The sequence below is a fragment of the Bicyclus anynana genome, chromosome 4 (assembly GCF_947172395.1).
Source record: "Bicyclus anynana chromosome 4, ilBicAnyn1.1, whole genome shotgun sequence".
In the NCBI taxonomy this organism is placed as follows: domain Eukaryota; kingdom Metazoa; phylum Arthropoda; class Insecta; order Lepidoptera; family Nymphalidae; genus Bicyclus; species Bicyclus anynana.
The window spans coordinates 6,473,750-6,489,741 of NC_069086.1; the positions used below are offsets into that span (position 1 = coordinate 6,473,750).

The 15,992-nt window shown below is 36.3% G+C and overlaps 1 protein-coding gene across 4 annotated transcripts in view; it reads left to right on the top strand.

The window, feature by feature from the left end:
• LOC112058420 (inter-alpha-trypsin inhibitor heavy chain H4) overlaps nucleotides 1-14,974 on the top strand; it is a gene marked incomplete at its 5' end in the record, with an annotated part of 34,961 nt that extends 19,987 nt beyond the window's left edge. The window contains 11 exon segments of one of the 4 annotated variants that reach the window (XM_052881267.1): nucleotides 254-295; nucleotides 893-919; nucleotides 1,657-1,704; nucleotides 4,474-4,557; nucleotides 5,956-6,021; nucleotides 7,490-7,552; nucleotides 8,898-8,948; nucleotides 10,675-10,782; nucleotides 11,489-11,613; nucleotides 13,906-14,069; nucleotides 14,924-14,974. In XM_052881267.1, the coding sequence (XP_052737227.1) occupies nucleotides 254-295; nucleotides 893-919; nucleotides 1,657-1,704; nucleotides 4,474-4,557; nucleotides 5,956-6,021; nucleotides 7,490-7,552; nucleotides 8,898-8,948; nucleotides 10,675-10,782; nucleotides 11,489-11,613; nucleotides 13,906-14,069; nucleotides 14,924-14,966 (821 nt within the window). In that variant the 3' untranslated portion in view covers nucleotides 14,967-14,974. 4 annotated transcript variants of the gene reach the window in all.
• Between the last annotated feature and the right edge of the window lie 1,018 nt (nucleotides 14,975-15,992).

A 15,992-nucleotide genomic window follows, 5' to 3' on the forward strand; every position in this document is an offset into this window, starting at 1 on the left:
TTTTTTTAACTCCTGGTCATTTTAAATTTTCAGAGAATTAATGCCCTTTTCGAAATTGCGTATTCATTTAAATTGCGATTAAAGATTAGTGATGACCGTTGGATATTCTTGGTTTTTTCGTTAAGTTCATAATTAGATGAAACTTCATCTAATTATGAACTTAACGATCATCATTTTCTGCTGCTTGCAAATAAAAATTAATTCTTAACTAGTTTTACGTAATAACGGTGTTTTGATTTTATTTAATTTGCAGATCATTCAAATCCTACAGGGTCTGTGGTAGTGATTACGTCAAGTAAGTTTTTGGTAAACCAACAAAGTATATTTATATTTTTTTTATATAAATTTATCAAAATACTACAAAAACAAAAAGAACTAATTCTTTTTGTTTTGTAGATATTAGCAGCATATCTATACTAATATTATAAATGTGAAAGTGTGTGTGTCTGTCTATCTGTATGTTTGTCCGTGTTTCACGTCAAAAATCACGTCAATTCGTACGTGATTTTTCAGGTAAATCCTCGAAACTATTAGACAGATTTGAATGCAGTTTCCTCAAGTAGATATCATACCTTATATTTAGAGCATACCTATAAAATAGCTGCAAGCAATGTCTATATCTACAACATACTCGTATATACAATACTCGAGCAAGCTTGTTTTATTGAGACAGGACGCATTGAACCTTCATGCATACTTGATACTTTATATTGATAAAACCATAACACGTCCACACAAACGAAGTTAATCAGAAACACACACAACTACGCATGGTTTTTTGTCATCATATTTAACATCACAAAATTTAGTTTAAATATAGTTAATATACCTATGTCTTTGCCTTAAAAAAGAAGTGCATATTTAAAAAAAATCTTAACTTTTCTAATTGCAGGTCGAGTAAACAACCGCTTTTTTAATGGTAAGCTTTTGTTTTCTATTTTTTTTCTTTCATTAGGTAACAGTGGTTTTTTAAAGACTAACGAACGGACAAAAACATACCCAACTGCAGAATTAAGTCTAGTATTTTTCATAGTTATAATTGACGGACCAAACTTTTACATCACAGCTTCTTACCAAATAGGGATGATGACAGTTTTTTAAACTGTATATAAATTAAGAGTATACTAATAGTAAAGCAATTTTGTAAAACTAACAGGGTATCTGCGATCATTACTTTCGGAGCTACAGGGATTTTAAGGGTCAGATTTGCGGCACTGCCGCGGATCCCTGAAAAACGCCCCATACAAAATGGTACGAACTAATGACGTCGTAGGCAATTAATGATCGTTACATCTGTATGGGCATTTAAACAAAATTATTAATATCTTTGTTATTTGTGCGTTTATGTTTATAGTTCATATATTAAAAAATGACACTTTTAATGTAAGGAAGCTAAAACTGTATGAATTTTCATCTAATTACGATAAAAGATTTTTAATAGATTTTGAAATTTGATATCTTATTTATTTTGCGAATATCCAGTCAATCTTTGGTTTTTATGTATAAATTAGTTAACATTGACCTTATTTACCCGAATTTATTATAAAAATCAATATATTCAAACCTAGTCATCATCCCCATTGTCAGTTACGGACCATTATCTCTCTTCACGATATATATCGTTGCCTACTGTAGTATTATTTTTTATTTCCACAGATCACAGATACAGTCAACATAGACACAATATAGGAGATCAATTTGAACGTGAGTTTTTCTCTTTTCTCAGTTATATCTAAAATCCCGCGTGAGCTCTTGGGTACTCTAGTAACCGACAGGTTCTAAAATGAGGAACCTCCATACGCGTCCTTTAAGTTTGACTGTCTTTTTTTTTTTATTCTTTACAAGCCCTTGACTACAATCTCACCTGATGGTAAGTGATGATGCAGTCTAAGATGGAAGCTGGCTAACTTGTTAGGAGGAGGATGAAAATCCACACCCCTTTCGGTTTCTACACGGCATCGAACCGGAACGCTAAATCGCTTGGCGGTACGTCTTTGCCGGTAGGGTGGTAACTAGCCACGGCCGAAGCCTCCCACCAGCCAGACCTGGACAAATTAAGAAAATCTCAATCGGCCCAGCCAGGGATCGAGCCCAGGACCTCCGTTTTGTAAATCCACCGCGCATACCACTGCGCCACGGAGGTCGTCTTCTGTATCCTGTATCCGATTATTGGCCCAACAGTCAAGAGATATTGGTTGAAACTTTTCTCTATAAAATAAAATTTAAAGTCAGCCATTGACGGCACAAACGGCAGCGAAGACGTTTCATAAATCGAACCGTCATGCACGCGGCGACCAATACACGATCAGTTATAGTCGTAGGTGCTGTATAAACGTGAGAATAATTGATCGTCAATGGCGTGCATAAGGCGACTGAAACGAGTATCGGAACAATAACTCAACATTTAGATGGTCATGGCGGTAATCTTGAGAGTCATCATCATCATCATTAACAACCCATATTCGGCTCACCGTCGAGCACGAGACTCTTCTCAGAATGAGAGAGGTTAGGGTAGTCCAATGCGGATAGACACACGTAGAGAATTAAGAAAAATATTAGGTATGCAAGATTTCCTCACGAGGTTATCTTTCACCGTTTGAGACACTTGATATTCAATTTCTTAAAATGCACTTAACTGAAAAGTTGGTGCATGCCTCGGACTGGAATCAAACCTACGCCCTCCGTATCGAACACAGATAATATCCACTGCTTATCTCACGGCTATCACGGCTTATCTCGTGAGTAGAGTCCAAATATTTTTGAATATGATTACGAGGGTGAAATGAAAAGTTCTCGGTCTGACCCTGATATGCCTGATGTTAGCACATTACTGCTGCGGCCGGCAAGAGAGGCATTGATGGACGAACGTGTGAATGTGGGCCGAGACGAAGCCGAGGGAAATATTTTACTGTTTTTTCTTGTTTAATCCCTTAATAATACCTTCGTGTTCATTTTGGAAGTGTAAAAACACAAGCAACACGAATAAATAGAAAGATGTTAAACATGCGTATTTGCGGAACCAATGTCAATTTCGCGACGCTTCAGGGCCCATCTAACGATCTAATATCGATGCTATAGGCTATATTTTATCGCCGTATTCTTATGGGAACGGGAACCACGCGGGTGAAACCGCGCGGTGTCCACTAGTCTGTTATATTATAATCTGTAATATAGTATTTTAAAAAGGTTTGTGAGTTTGTGATGATATAGTAATAATCTCTGGATGTAATAATAATAACAATAACAAAAACTTTATTGCACTAGAAAGAAATTACAACAGAACATATGAATTTTACATTGAAAAGGCGACCTTATCACTAAGAGCTATCTCTTCCAGGCAACCTAAACAAAAAAATCTAAATATCCTGTGAAACGGGATATTGCAATAAAATAGATAAGTACTATTCACTATAAATAATAAATTTACTTAAAAATATATATTAAATATCTTTTTTTTTCAAGATATTAAAAGAAATTCACATTAATATATTAGTAAGATTATTACGTAGTTCCCATTTCCGCGGTAGCGTAGCTAGGCTATATTTAATCGCGCGGGGATAAAATATAGCCTATGTTACTAGCTGATAATGAAGTTTTCAAATAATTATTATAATCGGTCCAATAGTTTGGAAACATTTTTAACAAACAAACATAATTATGATCTTGTTTAGGTTATTTATAATATTACTTTAGATAATAATATTATTAAGCTTTTGCATAGCTTATATCGCGGGCTTTAAGCGCGGTGACCGAATGAAGAAATTCCGTAACGAAAATAAGCTCACCCAAGCCGTGGATCAAGTTTTGACGTTATCGACACAATTGGACAAGAGGTGATTGCAGCTCAACATAATGACTTTTTTATTTATTTTCTTTTATTTTTTGAAGAAATAAAAATACTGCATAAATAAATAATTATAATTGCATAACTTATGGTTTATGTATTAGTGTGTAGTTATTTGTATGTAAGTATAATTGTATAATGTATATTATCATTACATACAAACCATCTACATGTCCTAATAAGTTCCTAAGCCTAAGGTTGCCTAGAATAGATCGGTACTAAGCGATAAGGCCGCCTTTTGTATTCTACTTTTTCTTATGTTTCTGATTTGATTGTTTTTTTTTTGTAATCATTGTGGTGTGCAAATAAAGAGTATTAAATAAATAAAAATAAATAAATAAGTTGATAAAAAAATGCTATACAATAGCTTTACCGCGGCAATGCCCTAGTGCCACACGTATTTTTTATGATAAGGTCGCCATTGACGGTCTCACGTTTCTGTTCTCTCTCATTCTCACGTTTCCGTAGTAACCACGAATATAATTTATCGTGTGTTGGCCACTGCGCACATGACTTCTATAGTATGCCGCGTGGGTACTGCCGTTTGCTTTTCAGAAACGTGAGACTGATTGACCGTCAATAGCGACCTTTAGTGAGCGAATGCTTATTTGTCTTTGAAATTTGAACAGGTCCTCAAGATTCGATAATCTTCAGCCCTGGGCGCATGATCACTGCACCTGGCCCAGAGCGCATAGCCACTGCAGTTAAAACCGGTAAGCTTCTACATGGGTCGTGCTTTGTTAGGTTCCATCTCAGACTAATTAGATAAAGACCTGCCTCGCAAGACATTATTTTTCTGTCAAAGTATATGATCAACGATCTTATGCGATTATAAACACTGTCTCTACAAAATCGATGTTTCATAGTTTACAATCGTGTCCGTCGGATAAAAACCTCCGTAAAAATACCTTTTTGTGTAGCTAAATGATGTAAAAAACGAACAAAAACTGCTAGTTTAGTATACGATATGTATGAAATCTAAGCTCGTTTTCCTTAGAAAATGGCAGAAAATTTTGTTCGTGAATTTGGGTGTGATATGTATTTAGTCTGAGGGTTCCATACACCAAGAGAAAGAAAAAAATCCGAAGATAAATATACTCGTATTTAAGCAATATCACCACTTAGCGCCAAAGTAAGCGTAGGTTATACGCCTACTTTAATAAGATGGCTGATTTTATCAATCCTAAAGTTTGTATGTATGTTTGGATGTTTATTACTCTATATAACTACGAAATCGGTTTGGTTGAACTAAAAAACGTAGATAGATTATACCTCCGTTCATTTTGACGGCCTCCGTGGCGCAATGGTATGCGCGGTAGATTTACAAGACGGAGGTCCTGGGTTCGATCCCTGGCTGGGTCGATTGAGATTTTCTTAATTGGTCTAGATCTGGCTGGTGGGAGGCTTCGGCCGTGGCTAGTTACCACCCTACCGGCAAAGACGTACCGCCAAGCGGTTTAGCGTTCCGGTGCGATGCCGTGTAGAAACCGAAAGGAGTGTGGATTTTCATCCTTCTTCTAACAAGTTAGCCCGCTTCTATCTTAGACTGCATCATCACTTACCATCAGGTGAGATTGTAGTCAAGGGCTAACTTGTAAAGAATAAAAAAAAGAAAGAACCTAGATTTTATCCAGAAGAATTCGTATTTACGAGATTTAATAAACCGATAAAACGAAAAAAATAAATGAATAGAATTTTTAAAATCAGTTTAGTAGATCCAGAGATCCCCTACAACGCTACAAACTCTCGTCATCAACCCATATTCGGCTCACTGCTGAGCTCGAGTCTCCTCTCAGAATGAGAGGGGTTAGGCCAATAGTCCACCACGCTGGCCCAATGCGGATTGGCAGACTTCACACACGCAGAGAATTAAGATAAATCTCTGATATGCAGGTTTCCTCACGATGTTTTCCTTCACCGATTGAGACACGTGATATTTAATTTCTTAAAATGCACACAACTGAAAAGTTGGAGGTGCATGCCCCGGACCGGATTCGAACCCACACCCTCCGGAATCGGAGGCAGAGGTCATATCTACTGGGCTATCACAGCTCTTATATCTTAGCTCTTACAAACTCTACCTCCTTACAACTTAAATGAAATTTTCTCAGTGCCGGATGTCACACTCACCACGGGAGGTAGATTCAATTCGATGACCGAAAGGAATTACGTCACTAGTAAGCATTATTTTATATAATATGTGTATTGTATTTGTATCTTCATCGAGACATAATTATCATAATTATCAACCCATATTCAGCTTACTATTGGTTGATGAGCTCGAATCTCCTCAGAATGGGGTTAGGCCAATAGTCCACCAAGCTGGCCCAATGCAGATTGGCAGTTGATTATGTAATAACTTTAAATACTACTACTTTAAATAATACTACTATAACTGTAAAACTTTAAATAGTTTAAAAAACTGAAAAACACGCTTTTAGCATTCACTAAAAATTACAAATATTGAATAGGTATAAGTCACGTGACTATTTTTTCGTATTTGTGACAGCAAACCCTTTCATTTGATATCCATATCATGGGGGTGGATTTCAAATAGCCAGTCCGCCATCTTGGGAAGGCCGCCATATTGGATTTGTAATAACGTTTCTTAGCAAAATTTCATCCTACACGAAAACTGGGAAGTAGGTCAAATTGAGATTCCAAGATTTGTCATTCCTACATAGTAAAAGTGATTGGGGAGGCTGCCTTATTGGATTTGTAATGACGTTTCTCAGCTACTCATGTATTGTCATCAGAACTCAGCGCATGTGCAAAATTTCATCCTAATCGAAGACCGGGAAGTAGGTCAAATTGAGAAACCAAGATTTGTCTTTCCTACATAGTTAAAGTGATTGGGGAGGCCGCCATATTGGATTTGTAATGACGTTTCTAAGCTAGTCATGTATTGTCATCGGAACTCAGAGCGTGTGCAAAATTTCATACTAATCGATGACCGGGAAGTGGGTCAAATTGAGATTCCAAGATTTGTCTTTCCTACATAGTTAAAGTGATTGAGGAGGCCGCCATATTTAGATTTGTAATGACGTTTCTAAGCTAGTCATGTATTGTCATCGGAACTCAGAGCGTGTGCAAAATTTCATCCTAATCGAAGACCGGGAAGTAGGTCAAATTGAGATTCCAGATTCGTCTTTCCTACATAGTCAAAGTGACTGGAGAGGCCGCTATATTGGATTTGTGATGACGTTTCTCAGCTAGTCATGTATTGGCATCAGAACTCAGAGAGTGTGCAAAATTTCATCCTAATCGAAGACCGGGAAGTGGGTCAAATTAAGATTCCAAGATTTTCTTACATACATACTTACAAATGAGGCTACTATAAAGCGTGTAAACAGCGTCACGTTTCTTAAAATTTGTTCCTTTCACTTGAACAACAAACTAATTGAACAACATAAATGAGCACTTTAAACCTTAATAAGTATTTCATAAACGGATCCCTAAATCGAAAAATAGTGTGCCAGACTCACCATATTTGTATTTTTTAAAGACCTATCCAACAATATCCCACATTATGAGATAAACGAGCAATAAATATTGTTTAAATGTTGGTCTGAGTAGGTACGTATTTACCTGTACGGGGTGTGTGCATATTATAATTTTTATGGCTAGTTTCTGTATGTTTCACAGCGCCGCCATACATGGAATCTAACTCGGGAGCTGGTTCGATAAGCCTAAACATACCTGAAATAGGTAAGTATTTTTTATTTTATAACGTGTTGTGTCACGATCTGATGATGGGATCCTTGACTAGTTGAGGGGATCTTTCAAATAATATAGGAACAACTCATCGATTTACAGCAGTTACATTGTGTTTGGACTTAATTAATTTGTATCGATGAGAATTTAACATCTAGGTGTGTTGTGACTGTCAGTAGGGGTCTGGTGATGAAAACGAAGGACATTTAAGGGAACTCGTAAGCGATTTACGGTAGCTACCTTATGTTTGGGCTTGATTAATTTGTATTGATGAGAACATTACATCTAGATGTGTAGTGATTGTCATTAGGAGTCATTTTTTTTATAAAAAAATACAACCGACTTCAAAATTATTTAATTATAATAAAAATGTTTTTACTAAACTAAAAAGCGAAAAATAACATCGTATGTGTTACCTCCACAGTCTGCTCAGTGCGATCACTGCAACTTTCAACTTGAAAAAAATTTTAAATGAGACTTTCTGACCTCCACCTTGACGACCAAGGTCGGCACTCCGATACTTTAAGGCTCCAATGTCAACTTTTCCATTGAAGTGTATAAAATGATGCATTTCTGGACATTATTCAAGAATGACTATTTGAGATTATCTTCAACAGACCAGACATATATCTCGCGAAGAGTTTCGAGCATTGATAGTATATTTTATAGGTTGTGTGCCTGTCCATCCTGCAACGTAGAGTCTGTTAGAGATCTGTTTATCAATCCGACCGGAGCTTAAGGTGTTTTCTAAACACTAAATTCTCATTTCTTATCTATCTTCCATTATGCTAGAGTGTTTGATTTGAGACCACTATTCTTTTTGCACGGTAGGTCTTATGAATAGTTTCAACCAGCCTGTTTTCCATATTTTCAATATCGATATCTGCTAAGAAATCAGAGTTACCTACTTTAGCAGTCGTTACAGTAACCAGTAATAGCTAATTATGTTAATTATGTTGTCTCTTAGCAGTCAACTATCACTGCCGGTTATAACTTTTTGTTTTTCAACACAAACAGACTTTTTATCTACGTCAAGAATTTTATTTCTGTGATTTCGTTGCCATAGCCCTAGCAATTGTTCTGTTCTCAACTCTGCAGCAATTCGCTGGCATAGACTTTGATTTATTAATTTTTGAATATAAAATCCAAAATAATATCAGCTTGTAAACGTTTGCTGAAATCAAAAAGAGACTCATCTCGTTTTCCGTAACTAATATGAATATTTTGCATGCCGATCGAAAGAGTGCCTGACTCCGGCACACTTTAATTAGATTGTATTTATTTTTCAGACCTTTGTATACTGTATCAGCAAATAAACTTGATATTTGATCTTTTCCAGATGAACAACATAAAATAATAGGGGGCAATAGTTATGGAAATCATCAAAATGGTACGTTTCAATAGAATACAAATCTATACTAATATAATAAAGCTGAAGAGTTTGTTTGTTTGTTTGAACGCGCTAATCTCAGGAACTACTGGTCCGATTTGAAAAATTCTTTCACTGTTAGATAGCCCATTTATCGAGGAAGGCTATAGGCTATATTCCTACGGGAACGGGAACCACGCGGGTGAAACCGCGCGGCGTCAGCTAGTCTCATGATATTAATGGTTGGCTAGCGTTAATTTATAGACTTAGAAACGGTTGCAGTGCTTCGACACTTATCATGTCAAGGGTCAACTTGTCTTAGAATAAAAAAAAGTATGAACGAATGAGTGAAACATGCTTTATTGTACACCAAATATAAAATTTAACACATCACCACAGAAAACAAGTACAGAAGATATACGGAAGCGTCCGATCCGAGCGGCGACACTGCATACCAGGGAATTTACACCACCTAATTATCCAAAACTAGTTTGAATAGTTTTCTGATTATCCCTAGGGTGGCCAAGTTATATTTGTTTTCGGATTTTTCAAATTTTTTTATCTTGAATTAGTATTTTCACTTTCATTTATCTAGTTGAAAGCTTACATTTATTTCCACGCGGACGAAGTCGCGGGCGTCCGCTAGTAATAAATAAATACGTGACGTCACAACAACACAGAACGGTCTGCTGTAAGGCCGACCAATCAGGGTCAAGTTCGGACCATTGACGTTTTAAGATTGAAATTTAACGGATTCACTTCGATAGATTATAATTTACCGAAAAATAACACGTTAAATTGTATTCAGTATGTTCAGTTCACAATATATCGACAGATTACAATATCGCGAGTGAGATTAAAAACTAAAGTATTTTACAATTTAACTGTAACATAAACAATATGCATGTTATAATGTTATAATACGTAAAATAATATACGAATTGTATATAATTAAACTTCGTCTTACAGTATATTATTATACATGTTTTTTTTTTATTTTTTTCATTTTTTTTATTCTCTACAGGTTAGCCCTTGACTACAATCTCACCTGTTGGTAAGTGACGATGCAGTCTAAGATGGAAGCGGGATAACTTGTTAGGAGTAGGACGAAATCCACACTCCTTTCGGTTTCTACACGACATCGTACCGGAACGCTAAATCGCTTGGCGGTACGTCTTTGTCGGTAGGGTGGTAACTAGCCACGGCCGAAGCCTCCCACCAGCCAGACCTGGACCAATTAAGAAAATCTCAATCGGCCCAGCCGGGGATCGAACCTAGGACCTCCGTCTTGTAAATCCACCGCGCATTCCACTGCGCCACGGAGGCCGTCAAAATGTATATTATATTAGGTAATGTACCGAATCGTAAATCTATGATTATATACTACTTAATTATACCCACTACTAATTAACGTTAGTTAATAAGTAGGTTCTTAACCAAGTTATAATAGTGGGTATTCGTTTATACTTCATAAGCAGTATGTTTGTTTGGCTGGTGGGAGGCTTCGGCCGTGGCTAGTTATCACCCTACCGGCAAAGACGTACCGCCAAGCGATTTAGCGTTCCGGTACGATGCCGTGTAGAAACCGAAAGGGGTGTGGATTTTCATCCTTCTCCTAACAAGTTAGCCTGCTTCCATCGTAGACTGCATCATCACTTACCATCAAGAGAGGTGAGATTGTAGTCAAGGGCTAACTTGTAAGGAATAAAAAAAAAAAAAAATGTAATAGTTATATAATTTTCTTTAGGTCCTTTTGCTAAGGGGGAAAATGGAAATTATCAAGCAAGACATTTTGGTGGACGTGACTATAGAATCGGCGGTTACGAGATAAACGAAAGTCCTGTTGCTCTAGAAAGTAAGTCATATTAAAATTGAGAAAACATAAACAATTAGCTTTCATTTAACCTGTCATGAGTGAGCCGTAGCCTAGTGGATATGACCACTGCCTCCGATTCTGGTTCGAATCCGGTCCCAGGCATGTACCTCCAACTTTTCAGTTGTATGCATTTTAAGAAATTAAATATCACGTGTCTCAAACGGTGAAGGAAAAACATCGTGAGGAAACTAGCAAGGGAATTTTCCCCAATTTTCTGCTTTTTTTTTGTTCTTTACGAGTTAGTCCCTTGACTACAATCTCACCTGATGGTAAGTGATGATGCAATCTAAGATGGAAGCGGGCTAACTTGTATAATTCCATACTAATATTATAAAGCTGAAGAGTTTGCTTGTTTGCTTAAACGCGCTAATCTCAGGAACTACTGGTCCGATTTGAAAAATTCTTTCAGAATTTAATATCCCCATTTATAGAATATATTATCCCCATGTTTGCCTATGACGATCAATCAATCAATCAATCAATTTATTTCTTTGCAGATACATGCATTATTTATACAGGTGGTCGGTAGATGTAGATGGTAAATGTATCAGGTGCTCTTTTCCCCATTAGCTATCGTTTCAAACGCAGTCTTGAAAATTTTAAAATCTAAACAATAAAATAAAAATCATAATATATTTTGAACAATGTTAATGATATTGTGTTCTATTTATCTAATCATCCTTAGAGAACGAAGTCTCGAGTGAACAAAGAATGAGTGATTGGAACAAACTATACAACAGTATGGGGCCAGTTGTGATGCTCAAAACAAATTCAACTCGAGTATTCCTGAAACTCATAGAAGATGGTCCCGTAAGTATAACTACCTATTCAAATCATCATCATCATCATCATCATCATAATCATCATCATCATCATCATCATCATCATCATCATATCAGCCGATGGACGTCCACTGCAGGACATAGGCCTTTTGAAGGGCCTTCCAAACATCACGATACTGGGCTCTATATCGTCGTCGCTTGATGTCGTCAGTCCACCTGGTGGGGGGTCGACCAACACTGCGCTTTCTGGTGCGGGGGCCGCCCCTCCAGCACCGTACTATTTACCTATACAAATAGTGTCCCGTAAATACTACGACATACTTTAGAGGATGGTAACTGATATCAAGACCTAATAAAACAACGCAATATATTATTTTTGCTAAAATTTACGATTTTCAAGTTATATTGATTTTTCTACAAAATCCAAAAATCCGTTCAGTTTAATCTAATCGTACCAAGTGCTAAAAATATGCATATGCGTTATACTTGGTAACTATTTTTGAATAGCTATACGAATTAACGCCCGTTTCTACAGTGCAGTTTCCGTTTCCGTGAGAATACGGGAATAAAATATAGCTTTTGACACTTACAAATAAAGCGGCTTTCTAGTGGAAAAAGATATTTCGAAATGGGTTCAGTAGGGTAAGCAGGGGGAATAGCGCTCACTGGGTAATGGCGCTCACCATTGTTACTTGTCCAAAATTGAACATAGCAAAACACCGCGCCCTATGAAACATATGAAACAGGGTATTTAAAAGGCAGAGGCACTTATTGGGCAATCAGCTCATGGCAGATGTAGTGCATTTTTTTATTTACGGTTGTTTTTAACACTTGTTTAATTATTGATGGAATAACTTAAAGAACTCTTGCTTTGTAATAAATAAATATATTTGGAAAAACATACTTGGAAAAACATGTTTATGCGTCTATTCCTTACCCTGAGCGGCATTACCCAAAACCAGGGGTAATGGCGCTCAAACCTGATATTTTTGTAATATTTTCTGTATACTTAATGGTCAATTATAAATACGTTTGGTGTTACTAAGTTGATTACTAAATAGTTAGAGCACCTGTTATATTTAAAATTTTTGAAGTTAAATTTATGCTTTGAAAAACAGAGCGTTTTTACCTTAAGTGAGCGCTATTCCCCCTGTTTACCCTATATAGAGATTAACCCTACAACCAACAATGCGCTTTCCGGTGCGGAGTCGCCATTCCAGCAACTTGGAACTATACACCTTGCTCATTGTCACTTCAGATTTGCTATAAGTTTGAAGTGTCCGTCTGTCTGTATGTCTGTATGTATGTCTGTCTGTGGTACCATAGCTGCCAAACGGACGAAGCTATTTCAATTTTTTTTTTGTATTAAAAGTGACTTATGGCCGAGTGTTCTTAGACATTCAAAGTTGTGGGGGATGAAAATAGGGATGAATAACCTAATGTCTGCAAATATACACGAGTGGGATCTCAAATGAAAGCGCACTGCACACAAGAGAATATTGATGACTTAATTGAGAGTGTTTTGAACTTCGTTTGATGAGAATACGTCTTGATTCTATACTTCAGCCTTTCTTGATGAGTACTGTTTACTAACAAACAAATTAAAAATGAGGGTGTGAGTCACTAGTCATTTCACACCTAATAATAATTATAATTAACTTGTTATTAAATTAATGAAAATAAATTTGATTAATAAGCTTAGAACACTTTTGAGATATGGTTAATATATTTTATAAACAAACCATACATAATTTAAAATAAATAAGTTATGAAATGATATGCGTTTTTGACCTTAATTTCTAATTTGTTTGTTGGTAAATTATACTTATCAAGAACGGCTGTAGTATAGATAATTTCATGAACTTCGGGGGTTTTACAAAATTTTTTATTTCATGTTATGTTGGGACCGGAAACTGCCGGCGGTGATGACTTAATTGAGAGTGTTCTAAATTTCGTTTGATGAGAATACGTTTTGATTCTAGATAATTTCATGACCTTCGGAGGTTTTTCAAATTTTTTTAATTTTATGTTATTTTGGGACAGTCACCGGAAACTGCCGGCGGTGATGACTTAATTGAGAGTGTTCTAAATTTCGTTTGATGAGAATACGTCTTGATTCTAGATAATTTCATGACCTTCGGGGGTTTTTCAAAATTTTTAATTTTTTGTTATGTTGGTACACCCACCGGAAACTGCCGGCGGGGATGACTTAAGTGAGAGTGTTCTACATTTCGTTTGATGAGATTACGTCTTGATTCTAGATAATTTCATGACCTTCGGAGGTTTTTCAAAATTTTTAATTTTATGTTATTTGGGACAGCCACCGGAAACTGCCGGCGGGGATGAAGAGTGCTCGAACGCAATCGCAGTGGATGAACACGTGGACGAAGATAGTGTTTGCGTATACATCACACGTTGCTACGACATGACAGACATAATAGCCAACGAGGATTATATAAAAAGCTACTGCGTCATCAACGATGGGTAAAAACTTTGATTATTTTATTACAATAGTTTAGCCACCCTGCGAAGTTTACGGTTCCGTAGACTTTCTAATTTCATAGTGTCATCACAAGTATAGACAAAATGCATAAAGTATTGTAATACATAAATCAGGAAATTTGTTCAGACGTCTCCTTACGTCATTAGCTGTCAGCTGTCAGCTGTCGCTTGTCAGTCAACACAATTTTAAAATTCTCAAGTCGGCGTTCTTTATAATTATCATAACATTCTAAATACGAGCCATCCATTCATCAATCGTATCGTGCCAGCCAATATTTGAAATATTGGCTGTATTCCGGGGTACCCCGGAAAGAAGACCGCGCCAGCAATACAAGGTACGTCCAATATTTTTCCTGGTTTCTCCTACATTTACATTTTTCCTGGTTTTTCCTGTTTGCTACCAGTAGCGCAAGCGAAGGATTCAACGAATAGAGTCCTGAAAGACGTAAGTAATGGTATGCAAGGTAAATAAATGCAGTCGCACCAATTTTTAAAAGCTTATATTTAACTTGTTAGTATGTATTATGGGTCAAATTTAATAAGAATTTGAAGCACTTCGACTTCAATAAAATAAATTAATATTTTTACGCTTCTGTTACAGATAAATGGTTGTCATTTATTGTCAAAATTAATAAAATATAAATGGGCTGTCTAACACTGAAAGAATTTTTCTAATCGGACCAGTAGTTCCTGAGATTAGCGCGTTCAATCAAACAAACTCTTCAGCTTTATAATATTAGTATAGATCCGTGTTTTCCTATTGCGGTTTTTAACTTTTTTTTATGTAAGTAGTAAAAATTTTATAGTAAATCACGTTTTTTATTTTTTTGTTTCAGATATGCCGGGGTTTGCTGTCCAAGAAGTTTAGTGTATGATTAAATTAGTGAGACTAGACGAAACAACAACGTGTAAAATAAATAAATATATTTAATTAATTTGTTAAGTCTTAGTTTTATTACCTACCAGGTGTAGGTTTAGTTTAGTTAAGTTACTTTAGTTTCGTCTATTTCTGCAAACAAAGCGCTACAAAGCGCAGTGTTGGTCGACCCCCCACCAGGTGGGCTGACGACATCAAGCGAGTCGCAGGTTTTCGCTGGATGCAGATGGCTCAGTTTGTTGATGTTTGGAAGTCCCTACAAAAGGCCTATGTCCTGCAGTGGACGTCCATCGGGACGGACATGATGATGATGATGATGATTCCTGGAAAACAGATTTGGCTTTGGATTTAGTAGTACCTTGTAGTAGTAGTTGCTTGACAGCCAATCACTTCCGCTGCTTCAATAGGGATGATGACAGTTTTTCAAATTGCATATAAATTAAGAGTATGCTAATAGTAAAGCAATTTCGTAAAAGTAACAGGGTATCTGCGATCATTACTTTCGGAGCTACAGGGATTTAAAGGGTCAGATTTGCGGCGCTGCCGCGGATCCCTGAAAAACGGCCCATACAAAATGGTACGAATTAATGACGTCGTAGGCACTTAATGATCGTTACATTTGTATGGGCATTTAAACAAAATTACTAATATCTTCGTTATTTCTGCGTTAACATTTATAGTTCATACATTAAAAATGTCACATTTAATGTAAGAAAGCTAAAATTGTATGAATTTTCATCTAATTACGTTAAAAGATTTTTAATTGATTTTGAAATTATATAATCTTATTTATTTTGCAAATATCCAGTCAATCTTTGCTTTTTATGTATAAATTAGTTAACATTGACCTTATTTACCCGAATTTATTATAAAAATGAATATATTCAAACCTAGTCATCATCCCCATTATGCACCTAGCACACCACGCAGCTATGACCAATACTGGCAACGATCAGCTATGACCAATACTGGCAACGATCAGCTATGACCAATACTGGCAACGATCAGCTATGTGACCAATACTGGCA